Genomic DNA, 17,017 nt, shown 5'->3' on the forward strand with positions numbered 1-17,017 from the left:
ATTTTTCAGTCATTCATTTCTCCTTGATAATTCTCTTCTCTGTAGGTTATCATGACTCTACTCTCCTTTCCTGGATATTCATTCAGGTCATGCCTTGAATCAGGTCAGCATCTTCCTGGGCCCTCTGCTTCTTTCCTCCTTTACTGTTCCTCACTTAGTGATTTCATCAACTTCCATGAATTCAGTTATCATCTCTATGCTGATGATTCTAAGATTTCTCTTCTCTCCTAACCTCTTGTCTCTCATCTCCCCTATTGGACATCTCAAACAGGATATTCCATAGCCATCCTGAACTCAATGAGTCCAAAACTGAACTAATTCTCTTTTTCCCCTCTCCCAAGCCTCTTTCTAACTTTTTTTTGTTAATGTAGATGGCATCCCGTCAGTCATCCGAATCAAAACTAGGTGTCGGGGGCAGCTAGATGGCGCAGTGGTTAAAGCACTGGCCCTGGATTCAGGAGGACCTGAGTTCAAATCTGGCCTCAGACACTTGACACTTACTAGCTGTGTGACCCTGGGCAAGTCACTTAGCCCCCATTGCCTGCAAAAATAAAACCCCCCCAAAAAACTAGGTGTCATTCTTGACTCCACTCTCCTTGCCCTGCTCCCAAGTATTCAAACAGTTGGCAAGTCTTGTCAGTGTTACCTTCTTCACATCTCTCTCGTACAGCTCCTTCTCTCCTCCGACTTTGCTGCCACCCTCATGCAGATCCTCATTGCTTCACCACTGGACTACTGCCATGACTGTTCTTCCTGCCTCAAGTCTCTTCCTACTCTAGTGCATCCTCCACTCGGCTGTCATTATTTTCTGAAAGAACAGGTCTGATCATGGCACTCCACTATTCAGGAGACTCCAGGAGTACCATCTTACTTCCAGGATGGATGTTTGAATTTGTAAGTCCTTCATAACCGGGCCCCTTCCTACATCCAGGTCTTTTTACACTCTTCCCCCTCCACATACTCTTCAATCCCTCGACACTGGCTTTCTGGTCATTCCTCACACAAGACCCTCCATCTCCAGACTCTGCATTATTACTGTCTACCCTCCATGCCTAGAATTCTCTCCCTCCTCATCTCTCTCTCTCTCTCTTTTATTTTCTCTGGCTTCTGCTTTGTACAGGAATCCTTTCCTGACCTGCCTTAATGCTAGTGCATATCCTTGGTTGGTTATTTTCAGTTTATCCTTTATGTTTGACTCTTTCCTCACCCATTAGACTGTGAGCTCAAGAGCAGGGGCTGTGTATGTGCCTTTCTTTGTATCCCCATCCTTAGCACATTGCCTGCCATGGAATTGGAGCTTAACAGATGCTTGTCAGCTTGTTGATAGTATCTCCTCCATGTGTCCAGTCCTATGTGAGAGACTGTGGAGGACCAATGGGGGGAAGACCCTCTTCCTACTCTTCAATTTCTGGTCTTTTGGAGACCTGAGATCATTAGAGGGTAGTATGCTGCACTCTGTCATCCAGACCACAAGGAGAAAGCCAAATGCGCTGGTGAGCCCTAGAGCCTTCAGGCGGAGAGCAAGCTTGGTGTTCTGGTGCGCCTGCTGCTCCGTGCAGGCAACTACTTTGCCTGTTTGTGAAGTCGAGTTGGAGACTTTCTGATCACCTTAGGAAGATTTAGAATTTTATTTTCTTTGCAACCTCATGGCTCTTAATAGTCCCCTTATTGGGGAGATAGGCCCCTTCAGTGACTGAGGCCAGCCCCCAACTTGTTCTGCCTCAGTTTTGCCACTGACTTTCTTGATACTCTAAGATCTCGGGGCAGCTAGGTGGTGCAGTGGATAGAGCACCGGCCCTGAAGTCAGGAGGACCTGAGTTCAAATCCAGCCTCAGACACTTAACACTTACTAGCTGTGTGACCCTGGGCAAGTCAGTTAACCTCAATTGCCTCACCAAAAAAAAAAAAAAAAGATCATACTGGATACTCTAAGATCTCTTTGGGCTTCTAGTGAATGTACCCATTTGAGAGCAGGGACTGCTTTTTCCCTTTCTTATATCTCCAGTATTTGGCATAGGTGCCTGGCTCGTAATCGATACTCTATAACTGCTTATTGACCTGACTTCTCTTCCAATTCTGATCTTATGGGGAAGACAAGCCAGGGCATGTCATATCAGAGCCATTAATGGATGTGAATTCCAAGGATCTCTGTTGCTTTGTAACCCAAAGAAATATTAATAACTAAGATTTCAGTGCTTTATGGTTTGCCAAATGCTTTAGAAACCTCTCATTTGATCCTCACAACCATGTGAGGCAGGTTTATTATTATTCCCATTTTACAGATGAGGAAACTGAGGCTGTGAGAGGTGAAATGACTTGGAATCAGAAACTTAGGTTCATATCCTAGCTCATATACTTCATAGTTGTATGAGGGCTTAGACTCAATAACCTCTATGGTCTGATCCAGCCCTAAATCTGCCCAGGGTCATACTCAAACACTTAATAATAATAAGTATCCAGAGTAAGATATAAACTCAGGTCTGCCTGAATACAAGTCTAACATTCAATCTACTGTGTTGTCTTGCTGCTTCAGGTAGAGACAACGTCAGAGAGAGAGGTGAGAAATAAGTTTTTTTCACATCGCTCATAAGTCATTGCCAAAGTGATGACTAGAACCCAGGATCGGTTAATCAACAAGCGTTAAATCCCTGCTATGTGCCAGGCACACTTTTTTTTTTTAGTGAGGCAATTGGGGTTAAATGACTTGCCCAGGGTAACACAGCTAGTACGTGTTAAGTGTCTGAGGTCGGATTTGAACTCAGGTACTCCTGACTCCAGGGCCGGTGCTCTATCCACTGCACCACCTAGCTGCCCTGCCAGGCACACTTTTAAACACTAGGAGTCTAGACACAAGGAGACAACAACTGCTCTCAGTGAGCTTACATTCTATTAAGGGAGACCCCATATATAGCTATGTGTGTGTGTATTTATGTGTGTGTGTGTGTGTGTGTGTGTGTTCTTATTCACAAATGCATGTGTGTGTGGAGAGAGAGCTCATGGATGAGCACATCAGGGCAAGTCTGCACCAGAAGGCAGCTCCAGAGCTGAATCTTGAAGAAAGAGGGATTTTGATGAAACAGGTGAGGAGAGAGAACATTCCAGGCCTGCAGACAGCCCAATACAAAGGTGTGGAGATAAGAGAGGGAGTAGTATGGTTCAGTGACAGAGGAGACACCACCTTGTCTGGATTGGAGAGTGGGGAAGGAAGAGTGGAGTATATCATGAAAAGCCTGAGAGAGACTTTGCTATTCGATGTCAGAGGCTATAGGGAGCTACTTGGGGGTGACATGATCAGTCTATACTTAGGAAAAATCCCTTGGGCACTTGAGTAGAAGGCAGATCCAACTTGCAGCTAAATCTTCCTGTGTGTTGACTCCTGTATTAGAATGTAAACTCCTGGAGAGCAGATCCTGACTTACTTTTCTAGTTGTACTCACAGCTTATCAGAGTGCTTGGCATATAATTAATGCTCAATACTTTTTCATTCATTCATTCCTTGGAGTTTAGAGAAATGAGGCTGGAAGACCAATTGGAAGGGTGCTGTAATAGTCCAGGTGAGAGATATGGGCATTAGGAAGAATTGTTGAGCAAATAAAGGCAGAAAGATTTAGCAACTGATGAGATATGTGGAATGAATGAGAGTGAGGAGTTCATAGTACCTAGATTGTGAACCTGGGATTCTGGAAGGAGGATGGTGACTTCACTAGATATACAGCAGTTTAGGAAAGGGGGAAATGCTGGGGGAGGGAAAGAAAATTAATCATTTGCTTCATTTTGAGTTTGAGATGTCTCTGGGACACCTCATAGGCAGCTGGTGACTTGAGGGTCAAGGAAGAGACTAGGGCTCCATCTATAGATGTGAGAGTTATCTGCACAGAAATGATGATTAACATCACAGCAGAACTCTTCTGGGGAGTACTATCCTGGCTTCCATGAAATATTCAGCCTCTTCACGTTCTGGGCCCACCATTGGCAACATGGCTAAACGCACCAAGAAGATCGGAATTGTTGGTAAATATGGAACACATTATGGTGCATCCCTCAGAAAAATGGTGAAGAAAATTGAAATTAGCCAGCATGCCAAGTATACCTGCTCCTTCTGTGGCAAGACCAAAATGAAGAAATGGGCTGTGGGTATCTGGCATTGTGGATCCTGTATGAAAACAGTAGCTGGTAGTGCATGGACCTACAATACCACCTCTGCAGTTACAGTCAAATCCGCCATCAGAAGACTGAAGGAATTGATGGACCAGTAAAATCAAACATCTATAGCCTATAGTCCAACAATAAATGGGTTAATTTATGGAAAAAAAAGAAAGAAATATTCAGAGGCCACAGAAAGGCCTCTAACACATCAGTAGAGTGTTCTCTGGAGGTTTTGTAAAAGGCTGGGGACAACAATCACAAAATCAAAGAGGTGGAAGAAATTTCAGAAGCATGGATGGATTTCTTTCTGTTATTGTACTGATAAGATCACAGCTTCATTTAAGTATCACAGGAAGTGATGGGGATGAATTAAGACACTTTTGCTTGGTCCCCAAAGGCAGAACTAGGAACATTGGATCCAGTTGCAGTAGGGCACATTTTGCCTCCATGTTAGGAAATACTTGTTAACAATGAAAGCTATTGGGGGCAGCTAGGAGGCACAGTGGATAAAGCACAGCCCTGGATTCAGGAGGACCTGAGTTCAAATGTGGCCTCTGACACTTGACACTTACTAGCTGTGTGACCTTGGGCAAGTCACTTAACCCTCACTACTGTAATGATTGGAATGATGCCACCTACTGGAGACTTACTATAGGAAAGTTCTGCCATGAAGTGAAGGTCTTTGAGGGCAATACCAGGAGTCTTTTCTTTGGCATCAGGAAGTGACATTTGCTTGTGGGAGGAAGAAGGGGGGAGCCTGGTGCTCTGACTGAGGGCTTTTTCCTGAGGATACTGGTGGAGAAGGGAGCTAGAAATGTGCTCTCCCTTTAATAGATAGGAATCTAGGCCTTTCTCTCTCTTTACCAAATTCTTATTCTCCTTAATAAATGCTTAGAAGTCTAACTCTTTCTAAAGCTTATAATTTATTGGTGACCACTCATTAGATATTTTAGATAGTTTAGCTAGAATTTTAGCCCATAACACTACCTGGCAAAGAAAAAAAAATAATAAAAATAACAATGAAAGCTATCCCAGAGTAGAAAGACCCACCTTGGAAGCTAGTGGGCATTCTATCCTTGGAGGTCTCCAGGCAGAGTTCAGATGGCCCCTTCTCAGGAAGGTTGTAGAGGAGATTCGGATTAAGTGATCCCCGAGGTCCTTTCCAACTATCAAGGTTCTAAGATTCTGCATTCTAGAGACAGAGCTACTGCTCTAGCTGCTTTCCTCTATTTTTGTTGAATTCCTCACCAATGACAACCCATAGTTTGGAACGTTTGAATACTCACAGTTGCACACAATAAAGCTAAGCTTGCACTCTCTTCAGAAGTGATGTGGTGTGGGTGTATACACTGAATGATGTTGAAAATTTTCCTTGGACAAAGCAAAGTATCTTCGCAAACACCCAACTCAGTGGGAGAAATAAGCACACAGCCCATTTCCAGGAGGCTTGGACATGGACTCTGGAGTGTGCTGGGAGCTTTCCTTGAGGGGGCACAAGAGTAATTATCCTCTGCTCACCCCAGAGCTGTCTGTCATGTGACTTCACACACATCTGCCAGTCAGTCATTGACAGCTTACCATGTGCCATGTGCTATGCTAAGCTCTAAGGATATAAAGACAAAAACACCATCTCTGTCTTCAAGGAGCTCACTTTTTTTTTAATCTTCTAAATGTTATTATTTTATTCTTATCAATTTTTAAACTTTAAAAAATAATAAAAAATTAAGTTAATTTTTATTTTTTAAATTGAAAAATAACATTTCTATATGCACATTCTACATATTCTAACATATTCTAATATAGAATGACAAAATAAGGACCACATGTGAAACCATAACTCTCTTTTATATGATTTGGACTTTTTAGTGTTACTTTCTAGACTGTTCTGTTTTATTTATTTATTTATTTATGCATTTATTCATTTATTTATTTATTTATTTTGTATTTGAATAGAATTTTATTTTCCAAAATATATATAAAAACAATTTTTTTTTTTTGGTGAGGCAATTGGGATTAAGTGACTTGCCCAGGGTCACACAGCTAGTAAGTGTTAAGTGTCTGAGGCCAGATTTGAACTCAGGTACTCCTGAATCCAGGGCCGGTGCTCTATCCACTGTGCCACCTAGCTACCCCAAAACAAAAATTTAACATCAATTTTTTTAAAACTTTGTGTTCCAATTTCTCTTCCCCCTTCCATTCCCACCCCCCACCCACAAGAACTCAACAATTCAAAATAAGTTATACATGAGTAGTCATGGAAAAATTCCCATATTAGCTAATTGTGAGAGAAAACAATCAAAAACTCCAAAACTTCAGATTAAGGAATTTTCAAAGAGGAAAAGAAAAAAAAATTTTTTTAATGTGTTTCCATCTGTTTTCAGATACTATCAGTTCTTCTGCTGCAGATGGGCTGCAATCTTCCTAAGTCCTTCAGGGTTATATTGGATCATTGCCTTGCTGAAAATAACCACATGCTTCCCAGCAGATCATCCCCCACTATTGCTATTATTTTGTATACAGTACATTTCACTCTGCTTCAGTTCATGTAGGTCTTTCCAGGTTTTTCTGATAGTATCCTGTTCATTATAACCTGTATATAGTACCTACTATGTGCCAGGCACTGTGCTAAGGGCTGAAATAAAAGCCCAGCAAAGTAGGTACCATACGTTTTGCCATTATAATCAATCATCATAACTATTTCCCTCCATCCCACTCCCTTCCCATGACATTTACTCTATCTTCTTTTTACCTATTCCTCCTCAAAAGTATTTTACTTCTGACTATCCTCTCCCTCGCTCTGCACTCCCTTTTTTCACCCTTCCTTCCTTATCCTCTTCCCCTCCTACTTTCCTGCAGGGTTAAATATATTACTCCTCCCAATTGGGTATGAAATCTATTCCCTCCATGAGTCCACTCCAATGAGATCAGGGTCCCTGAGATAATTCTGTGTTCTAAATTTTTCTTCTTCCCTCCCTCCTCAACCCTCCCTATAAGATCAATCAATTCAATATGTCATACTGGTGCAGTAATACAGAACATCTTCATCTTCCTTGAAAGTGTTTTGCGGGGCAGCTAGGTGGCGCAGTGGATAGAGCACCGGCCCTGGAGTCAGGAGGACCTGAGTTCAAATCCGGCCTCGGACACTTAACACTTACTAGCTGTGTGACCCTGGGCAAGTCACTTAACCCCAATTGCCTCACTAAAAAAAAAAGAAAAAGAAAAGATTCCTTTTTACTGCTCTCTCCCCCAATCTGCCCTTTCCTCCTTACCTTCTTCCCCTCTCCCCTTTTCTCCCTCCCCTCTCTCAGGGCAAAAATATATTACTATACCTACTTGAGTATGTACGTTAGTCCTTCTTTGAGCCAATTCTGATGATATTAAGGTTCACTCGGTCCCCAACTCCTTCCCCCTCTTCTCCTACCCTCCATAAGCTTTTCAAATTCAAATACTCTGGAGCTCCAATAAGGATAAAAGAAGATCTAGCAGCTTCTACATTAAAGGACCAAAGGGCATGGAATATGATATTCCAGAGGGCAAAGGAACTGGGACTTCAGCCAAAAATCACGTACCCAGCAAAACTGAGTATAATCTTTCAAAGGCAAAAATGGGATTTCAATGAGAAAGAGGTCTTTCAAGCATTTGTGATGAAAAGACCTGAACTGAATAGAAAATTTGATTTCCAAATACAAGACCCTGGAGAAGCATAAAAAGGTAAACAGGAAAAAGAATTCATGAGGGATATTAAAAGATCAAACCATTTACATTCCTACATGGGAAGATAATACTTTGAAATCATAAGAACTCTCTCAGTAAGAAACTCACAGAAGACACAGGTTTGAACTGAATATGAAGGGAATGATATCTGTAAAGCATTTATGTTTTGTTCTTTGTGGGGCAGACAGGGTCAGGTGTCTTATGTCTGGGGCTGGATTTGGGCTTGGGACCTCCTGGGTCCAGGGCTGGTGCTTTGTCCACTGTGCCACCTAACTAATCCATGATGACATCATTAAAATAGGGTTGAGGTGTAAGCGGAATAAAATGGGGGAGGGAGAAGGGGAGAGATGGTCTGGGGAGAAAAAAGGAGCTCTCTAATGTTGGAGACCACCGGGATGGATGGATGGATGGACGGACGGACGGATGGATGGATGGATGGATGAGTAAAGGATTTATTAAGTGCTTACAATGTACAAATCTCTGTGCTGAGTACTGGGGATACAAATAGAGAAGACAGTCCCTGCCCTCCCAGAACTCCCAGTCTAATGGGGGAGACAGGCCCTAGGGAAGGTTTCAGCTGCATGTCAGATAGAAGGGTCCCTTGGCTCTTGGGATGCAGCAGCCAAGCAGAGGGTCAGGCCTCTTCTTTGCTGTGATTTCTACCAATAAAATGTTAGCAGTTCGGGGAGGCTAGGTGGCGCAGTGGATAAAGCACTGGCCCCTGGATTCAGGAGTACCTGAGTTCAAATCTGGCCTCAGACACTTGACACTAGCTGTATGACCCTGGGCAAGTCACTTAACCCCCATTGCCCTGCAAAAAAAAAAAAAAAAATTATAGCAGTTTCTGATTTTGAACCATTGGACAGGGTCAAGGACTTAGGTGACAAGAACTTTCCTTTCTGGGTCTTTAGACACCAGGGCTATGGCCCTGGTAGGAGCACTTTCCAGGCTGCATCTCCACGGGGTAATGGCCGTGGGCACTGGGCAGGAAGCACAGCCACTCCCAAAGCTCTTGGGTCCTAACCTGTCCCCACTGAAGTCTGAAGGGAAATGGTGGTCATAGTGATGCTGGTGCCTGAACTACCCGGCCCTCCATGCCTCTAAACTGTTCCTCAGGGCACCCGGCTCCTTCAGCCAGGCTGGGCCACTTGCCCTGGGAAGACAGTTAGTGAGGAGGGCTGGCCCTTTATCCACAGAAGTTACTGATCTGGATGATGGCTTCAAGGGCTGGGCTGGAAGCAGGACTGGGCATCTTGGGGCACTTCCCCTCCTGGGGCTGCTGGCGATAATGAGGAAAGTGGGCCCTGGGTAAATTACTAATAAGAACACACCTCAGTCAATCAAAAGACCTAAGAATAATTGTGAAAAGTCTTTGAAAGCCATTGGATCATGTGATATGACTCCAGAAAGGAAGTCTGTTCAGTAGGCTGAGGAAATCACTAGCGATTATCTATAAATTATCAGGCAAAGTGAGAAGAAATCCTTTTCAGGAAATTAATGGAAGTGGGGCTTTTCAGCAAACCCTTGAGGAGGAGGAACCACCTAGGGGGGTTGAAGAGACCTCAGCTTTGGCCTTGGCCAGATCTCCTTGTCCTTCATCCTCCTTTGGCCAGGGGATAATCTTGCAAGTACCAAAGTATCAGAGGAGCATCTTAGCATAGTCTTGGTGTTCCCTACCCCTGCTGCCTCCCCCCAGGAGCAGCATTAGCTGTAGGCAGTATCTTTATTGGGAGCCATATTTCAGCCCTTAGCACAGTGCCTGGCACATAGTAGGTACTTACTTACATGCTTGTTTACTGGTAGACTGATCCTGGAGCTGATAGGGAGCCACTGGATTTGGGGGGGGGGTTGGAGGAGGAGTGACTTGCTCAGACCAGGAAAATCATTTTAGTGATTGAATGGAATATGAATTAAAGCAGGGAATGACTCAATGTAAACAGATTCCTCCCCTCCCCCAGCAGCTATTGCAATAGAGGTGATGAGGGCCTGCACTGGGGGATACGGGGGTAGTGTCAGAGGAGGGAAGGGGGTGTGTTCAACAGATGTTGCAAAGGTAAAATTGACAGGCCTTGGCAACAGATGGCATGTGGTGAGGTGAGAGAGAGTGCCGAGTTGAGGATGGCTCCCAGGCAGAGAGCTTAAAATATTGGGAGGAGGGGTGGTGCTCTCAAAAGTGCTAGTTTTAGGTGCCAAAGCTCTAAAAATTGCTGGTATTGCTGTGTGAGTGGAACTTGATTATATGCATGGCTCCTGAAACATCTTGGGAAGTAGTGGATATGAATCCCATTTTGCTTTTAGGAAAGTATTCCAGCAGCATTTGTACCTTCAGATCAGCCAGGGTGCTACACCAGAGTGACGTCTTTCTCCTCCGGGTCCCAGTTTCCCAATCTGTAAAATCAGATTAAACTAGATGGTACCCAGTGTTCCTTCAAATTTAAAATCCTCTGACCCTATGGGTTTATCTCCTTGCCTCTCTTTACTGGGACCTTCAGGCTGATTCTCTGGAATCAGAAAACCTAGCTCACTGTTGATTAGGTAATTAATTAGCCAGCCTATTAATTAGTTGAATTAATTATTGATAAGAATGTGGACTAGACTGCCAATAGCAGCTCTTCCAATGAGTAAACTCCCTCTACTAACACAGATCAGGACCTTGTCTTCAGCCTCTTGACCGAGAGAGTTGCCAAGGATACCTCCAGACTGAAAAATCTTGCAGTTATGGGTTTTTCCTCCTTTTCTATAGTGGCCAATGCTATTCTTTTTGGGGGGGGGGCGGGGCAATGGGGGTTAAGTGACTTGCCCAGGGTCACACAGCTAGTAAGTGTCAAGTGTCTGAGGCCGGATTTGAACTCAGGTACTCCTGAATCCAGGGCCGGTGCTTTATCCACTGCGCCACCTAGCTGCCCCCGGCCTGTGCTATTCTTGGTGGACTTCTCATCTTTGGGCCAAGCCAAAAAAAGGCCGATTCCTTGATCTAGGTCAGACCCACCTAACTGATCTGAAGCCTGGATTTTTAATTCTAGTGGCTCAGCTTCTTTGAGAGATTAGTTAAGGAGCAGAGATGTGAGTATTCTATTCACTCCTCTGGGGTTGGACTGCACTGGGCTGAGGGACCCACAAAGAGCCTTTTCTATCCCTTGAATCTGTTTGCATAAACAGTGGTATTAACCCTTCAGCCCTGTATCCCAATGACTCTCTGCCATGAGCCAAGTATCTCTGACTGAATACGCCTCCATGTGGTGATGCATAGTGACTGCAACTCTCAGAACCATGTGCAGTCAGAAAAGAGTAAGAATGGCAGGGGTCTTGAAGAGTCATGGAAGAGCAAGTGAGGCTATACATACTCAGAGTGAGTGTAAATAGCAGTTGCTTCTGTTTTGGTCAGAAATCCTGAGGGCCTTCCCCTCCCAGACTTCATTCCTTCCTTTCTTTATTCTTCTCTCCATTCATTTATTTCTTTATCTGTTTTGCTTTTATTATTTTTATATCACCTAAGCCCCATCTCTCAAAAATACTCAAAAATACTTTACCAGATGCTTTGTTAAAATCTAGGTAAACTCTATCCACAACATTTCCCTCATCTACTACTGTATCAATTCTTACAAAAAAGGGAAATGGGGGCAGCTAGGTGGCGCAGTGGATAGAGCATCGGCCCTGGAGTCAGGAGTACCTGAGTTCAAATCTGGCCTCAGACAGTTAACACTTACTAGCTGTGTGACCCTGGGCAACTCACTTAACTCCAATTGCCTCATACAAAAAAAAAAAGAAAAAAAAGAATCTCACTCTTTTGGGGGATGGGGGTATAACAAAAAGGTCTGAGGTTGTTTTTTTTCTAAGTCTTTGATATCCTTCAACTTAGCCTTTTTTTTTTTTTTTGGTATACTTGGTCTTGTTCAAATGCTATTCCCATCTTTATATTCTTTGGTTCCATTTCTGTTTAGTCATGCAGCAGAATAGGGAACTGGATTGTTAGAAGCCATGTTTGGTTACTTCACTTTCCTTGATGCTGAACAGAATTTCTCAAAAACTGGAAAATATCTCCATGTCTTCTCCAGTTTTCATCTTTAAATACCCTTGGAATAATTTGCTTTGTTGAGACTCTCACCACATTTCTTTAAGCTTTTTGTTTTTTTTCTTTTACTTCTCACTGTTTTATAAGGTGAAACTGCTCATAATCTTGCCCCAACCCACCTCCATAAGATCTTACCAGTGAATTTTTACTCTACATCTTTTTTGCCCTTGGTTGGAAAATAAGGTATTTTCTACTTAAGGGAGTTTCTAGGCTCTTTTATTCTCCTTATCATGATAGTTAATTTACATTTATGTCCATTCAGTTTTCTTGAGAGATGATAGTAGTAGGCCTGGTGTAGTGGCCCATGCCGATAATCCCTGATGCTGGGGAGGAGTTTACAGGATATCTTGACCTCAAGAGTTTTGAACTGCAATAAACTTAAAGCCAATCAGGTGTCCACACAAAGTCTAGATCCAGTATGGTGAACTCCCAAGAGCAGAGAGGCCACCAGACTGTCTGAGGCAGGGTGAATTAAGCCAGACCTAAAATGGAATAATTCAAAGATCCCAAGCCAGGCAGTAGTAAGATTGCGTTTGTGAGTGACTGCTATGCTTCCAGCCTGGGTGAGATGTGGAAACCCGGAGGAGAAAGAAAGAAGAGAAAAAAGAAATGATAGTAGTCTGTGTCAATGTCATTTTTCTTATCTATTTCCCATTTTTCCCCAGCACCAACAGCTTGTTCCAAAAAAAAAAAAAAATTGATTGCAATTTTTTTGTTTGAAGTCTATACTTTCTTGTTTCTTCTGGTTTGATTTTCTTTGATCTTTGCTCTAATAAATCAGTGCGCTGAATATTCAGAGAGATTACTTGAAAATCATTCCAATGGGGGGGCAGCTAGGTGGCACCAGCCCTGGATTCAAGAGGACCTGAGTTCAAGTCTGGTCTCAGACACTTGACACTTACTAGTTGTGTGACCCTGGGCAGGTCACTTAACCCTCATTGCCCCGCAAAAAAAAATTTTAAAAAAATCATTCTTATGTTGGTAACTAGATGTTTCTTATCCAGATCACTGTGATTTTTTTTTAACAATGTCATTTGCTGTTCACCATTTCTAGCATGTTCTGCCTCTTCTTGAAGAAAGTAATCACAATATATAGATATGAGGTTTCTATATAGTCTACAATCCTTCGACCCCTTTCATTTCTTTTTCCTAAATCACATTTTTCAACATACTTTTTGGGCAGCTAGGTGGCATAGTGGATAAAGCACTGGCCCTGGATTCAGAAGGACCTGAGTTCAAATTTGACCTCAGACACTTGACACTTACTAGCTGTGTGACCCTGGGTGAGTCACTTAACCCCTATTGCCCTCCCCCCCCCAAAAAAAGGCAACATACCTTTTGCCCAGATGAACATCTGCATTGAAATTGTAAAGCATGTGTACATATAACACATAAAAACATAACACATATATGTTACTTTTAATCTGGAGGGTCTTAGCATGTTCTTCATAGAATAGCTCTATTTTTTCATCCTCTATAATGGATGTGAGTGCATTTAATTGCAGTCTTTTGCAAGGGTTTAACATGAAAAATGTAATACAAGATGACCAAATATTCTTTGAAATAATATTTCCTGTTGCCTTTGGATGGATAATAAAAAATACTTGGCCAATTCCTTTCTTTGCTTCTCCAAGGATAAGCTGTAAGCCATTCTTCCATTGAGTCAATGCTTCCTTTTGTCTTCTAGCTTCCTCTTGATAAAAGACATACCAAATGTATAATTCAGTACCTTTGATAGTGTATCCACTATCATTGGATAAAGGTTTCATATTTAGAGTGTTGTTGTTTAGTCGTTTTAGTTGTATCTGACTCTGTGCTTCATTTGGGATTTTCTTGGCAAAGATAATGGAGTGTTTTGCCATTTCCTTCTCCAGCTCATTTTACAGATGAGGAAACTGAGGCAAACAGAATTAAGTGACTTGCCCAGGGTTACACAGTTAGTAAGCATCTGGGTCCAGATTTGAACCCAGGAAGAGAAGTCTTTCTGACTCCAGGCCTGCCACTCTATCCACTATGCCATCCAGCTGCCCCATTTTTAGAGTACTGTCAGACCAACTACTAGAAAAAGCTATCTATACTCTGCCTCTGTTTTCTCACTTTGTACTTACTTCTCAGTGTCTTGCAGTCTGATTTCCAACTTCATGATTCAAGTGAAACAGGTTATGTCAAGATTACCCATAATCTTCCCCCCAAATTACCTGTAAAAACAATTTTTAACATTCATTGGGTTTTTTTTTTAGTTTTGAGTTCCAAATTCTATCCTTCCCTCCCTGCCTTCTCCCCTCCCTGAGATGGTGAGTAATCTCATATAGATTATATATGTACAATGATGTAAAACATTACCATATTAGTCATTTTGAGGACGAAAACTCAGGGAAAGAAGGAAGGAAAGGAAGGAGGGAGGGAGGGAAGAAGGAAGGAAGGGCGGACAGATGCTTGCTTCAGTCTGTATTCAGATGCCATCAGTTCTTTCTTGCATTTTTCATCATGAGTCCCTTGAGATTGTCTTGGATCATTGTATTGCTGGGAATAGCTAAGTCATTCATATTTCATCATTGTACAGTATTGCTATTACTATATACAGTGTTCTCCTGGTTCTGCTCACTTCACTCTCCATCAGTTCATGTAAGTCTTTCCATCCCTATGATCTTTTATTTGCCAAGTCCAGCAGTGTGTTCTCATCTCTTAGATTTCTTGACTCCATTTTTTCATTTGATACTGTTGCCCATCCTTTCCTCCTAGACACTTCCTATTCCCTGAGTTTTGGTAATGCTATTGTTTCCTGATTCTTAAAACCACTCTTTTCTTTGAATCATCATCTCGGCCCTGTCCCCTCTACATCATTGTACTCCAGGGTGTCCTGGGCCCTCTACTTTTTTTTTTTTAAGTGAGGCAGTGACTTGCCCAGGATGTCACATAGCTAGTAAGTGTTAAGTGTCTGAGGCCGGATTTGAACTCAGGTACTCCTGACTCCAGGGCCGGTGCTCTATCCACTGCACCACCTAGCTGCCCCAAACAGTTTTCAAAGAAAAGCAATCTGATATAGGTTATATATGTACTATCACATTAAACATATTTCTGCATTAGTCATGCTGTGAAAGAAGAATCAGAACAAAAGGGAAAAGCCTCAAAAAAGAAAAACAAAAGTAGAAACAGTATCTCTCAGTCTGTATTCAGAATCCACAGTTCTTTTTTCTGGATGTGGAGAGCATTTTCCATTATGAGTCCTTTGGAATTGTCTTGGATCATTGCACTGCTGAGAAGAGCTAAATCTATCACAGTTGATCATCACACAATATTTCTGTTACTGTGTACAGTGTTCTCCTGGTTCTGCTCACTTCACTTGGAGCTTATGTTCTAATGGGGAAAGATAGCACATAGAAGGAATCAGGAAGAGATTCGGGGAGGGGAGATGCTGCTATCATGCATTGTAGACAGTCTAGGAGGAGAGCCAGGAATGCAGCCTGGAAAGGTCATTCTCAGTGGCCTAGAGGTTCTTTACCTGGAGTTCATGGAGAGATTTCATGGAGTCTGTGAACTTGGCTGGGGGGGAGTGGGGAGCTCATCTTTATTTATTTATTTTATAATCCTTGGATTTTTATTTTATGCATTTAAACACATTATTCTGTAGAGAGATCCATGGACTTCCCCAGACTGTCAGTGAGCTCCATGCTACAAAGAAGGGATAAGAACCATTGACATAGAGATTTCACCCTCTTCTCTTTTTTTGAAAATGGAGATAGTTGCCTTCTCTCTGGCCTGTGGCACAGCATCCTCTCTGTTTATTCAAAGATTACTCAGCCCTGGTCAGCAGTCACCGTGGCCAGCCCTTTCAGCTGAGTTCTCAGCTCTGATCTGTCTGAGCCTGGTGACCCACACTCAGCGGGAGTGATCTGACACTCTTAACCATCTCCTTTTGAACTTGGGGTTCAAATCCCTCCTACCCTTTTCTGAGCTATCTTTCTGAGTTCAGTGACCAGACTCCTGGGCAGAGGAAGCAGAAGATACATCTGAGAATGACTCGTGGCATCCCTTTTTGGGTTTTGGCCTTTCTTCTGATCATTTTTTAAAAATTCAGCATTTCAGAAAGAAGCTGTATGTTGGGGAGCTGCTAGTCTTACCTGGCCTTAAACCCAAGCAAGCCACCCCGTCGCAGCGAGTACTTCCAGGAGGGGTTTCACTGGCCCCTGACAGCTGCACAGCTGTGAACACAAAGCCATTTAGGGGGTTGAGAATGTTACAGGCAAAATCTTGACTGGCCTTGGCCCTGAATTATTATTGATGATTATAATAGCAGCATTCTGCACTTCCGGGTTTACAAAGCACTTTGCAGAATGATCTCATTTCCTCCTCACACCAATCCTGGGAGGTGGTACCATTATTATTCCCATTTTACAGTGAGAATACTGAGGCCAGGAGAGGTTACCTGAACCGCCATGGGTCGTGCAGCTAATGGGTGTCTGAGGCCATATTTGTACTCTGGTCTTGCTGATACCGGGTCTGGCCTCTATCCACCACACCACCAGCTGCCAACAGATGGCCCTCTCACTCAGGCACTGACCATAGGCAAGTCACTTGTGTGACTTATCTCACAGCATTGTTATGAGCCAAATGGTTGCTCTGAGCATTCGAAGGAGGGAGGATATTGACAGGCTGGAGGGCAGCCAGGATACGGTTGGATCCAGAGGAAATATCTGAAGGGCTCTCTGGTGGAAGGGTGCCCCAGAGGGCCATGGGTTGCTGTTGCAAGTTATCATTTCTGCCTCCCTACAGGGCTTCAAGCAAAGATGAAATGACCCTTTGTCTGCATTTTGTCAGGGAATCTACATTCAGGTCCTGACTATGTTTGGTGACCTCTGAAAGCTTTCCCAAGTCTGCCTGTCACAGGCAGGGATTCCGGACTAAGCCCAACATCGCTGATTTTCTGAATTCTCTGCAGCCCTCAGTGTTGCTTCAAATTGCACTGAATTTGGTGTGAGACTGTAGGACCTTGGGAAGGCCCCTGTTTCCCCTGGTTAGGCAGAAGGGCGGGGAAGCTTCTTGGGTACATCCAGGTTGGGCCACCTCTGCCATGTCCCACAGTGG

At 43.1% G+C, this 17,017-nt stretch overlaps 2 protein-coding genes across 4 annotated transcripts in view; both read left to right on the forward strand.

Annotated features, from left to right (window-relative positions):
• Positions 1 to 17,017, forward strand: part of TESK2 (testis associated actin remodelling kinase 2) — a 161,083-nt gene that overhangs the window by 135,648 nt on the left and 8,418 nt on the right. The gene's annotated exons all lie outside the window — the stretch shown is intronic.
• LOC122753814 (60S ribosomal protein L37a-like) lies at positions 3,773 to 4,286 on the forward strand. The gene has a single exon (XM_044001513.1). The coding sequence runs from the start codon at positions 3,933 to 3,935 to the stop codon at positions 4,254 to 4,256; it is 324 nt and encodes a 107-aa protein (XP_043857448.1). The 5' UTR covers positions 3,773 to 3,932; the 3' UTR covers positions 4,257 to 4,286.

This window comes from Dromiciops gliroides, chromosome 4 (assembly GCF_019393635.1).
Source record: "Dromiciops gliroides isolate mDroGli1 chromosome 4, mDroGli1.pri, whole genome shotgun sequence".
Classification (NCBI taxonomy): Eukaryota; Metazoa; Chordata; class Mammalia; order Microbiotheria; family Microbiotheriidae; genus Dromiciops; species Dromiciops gliroides.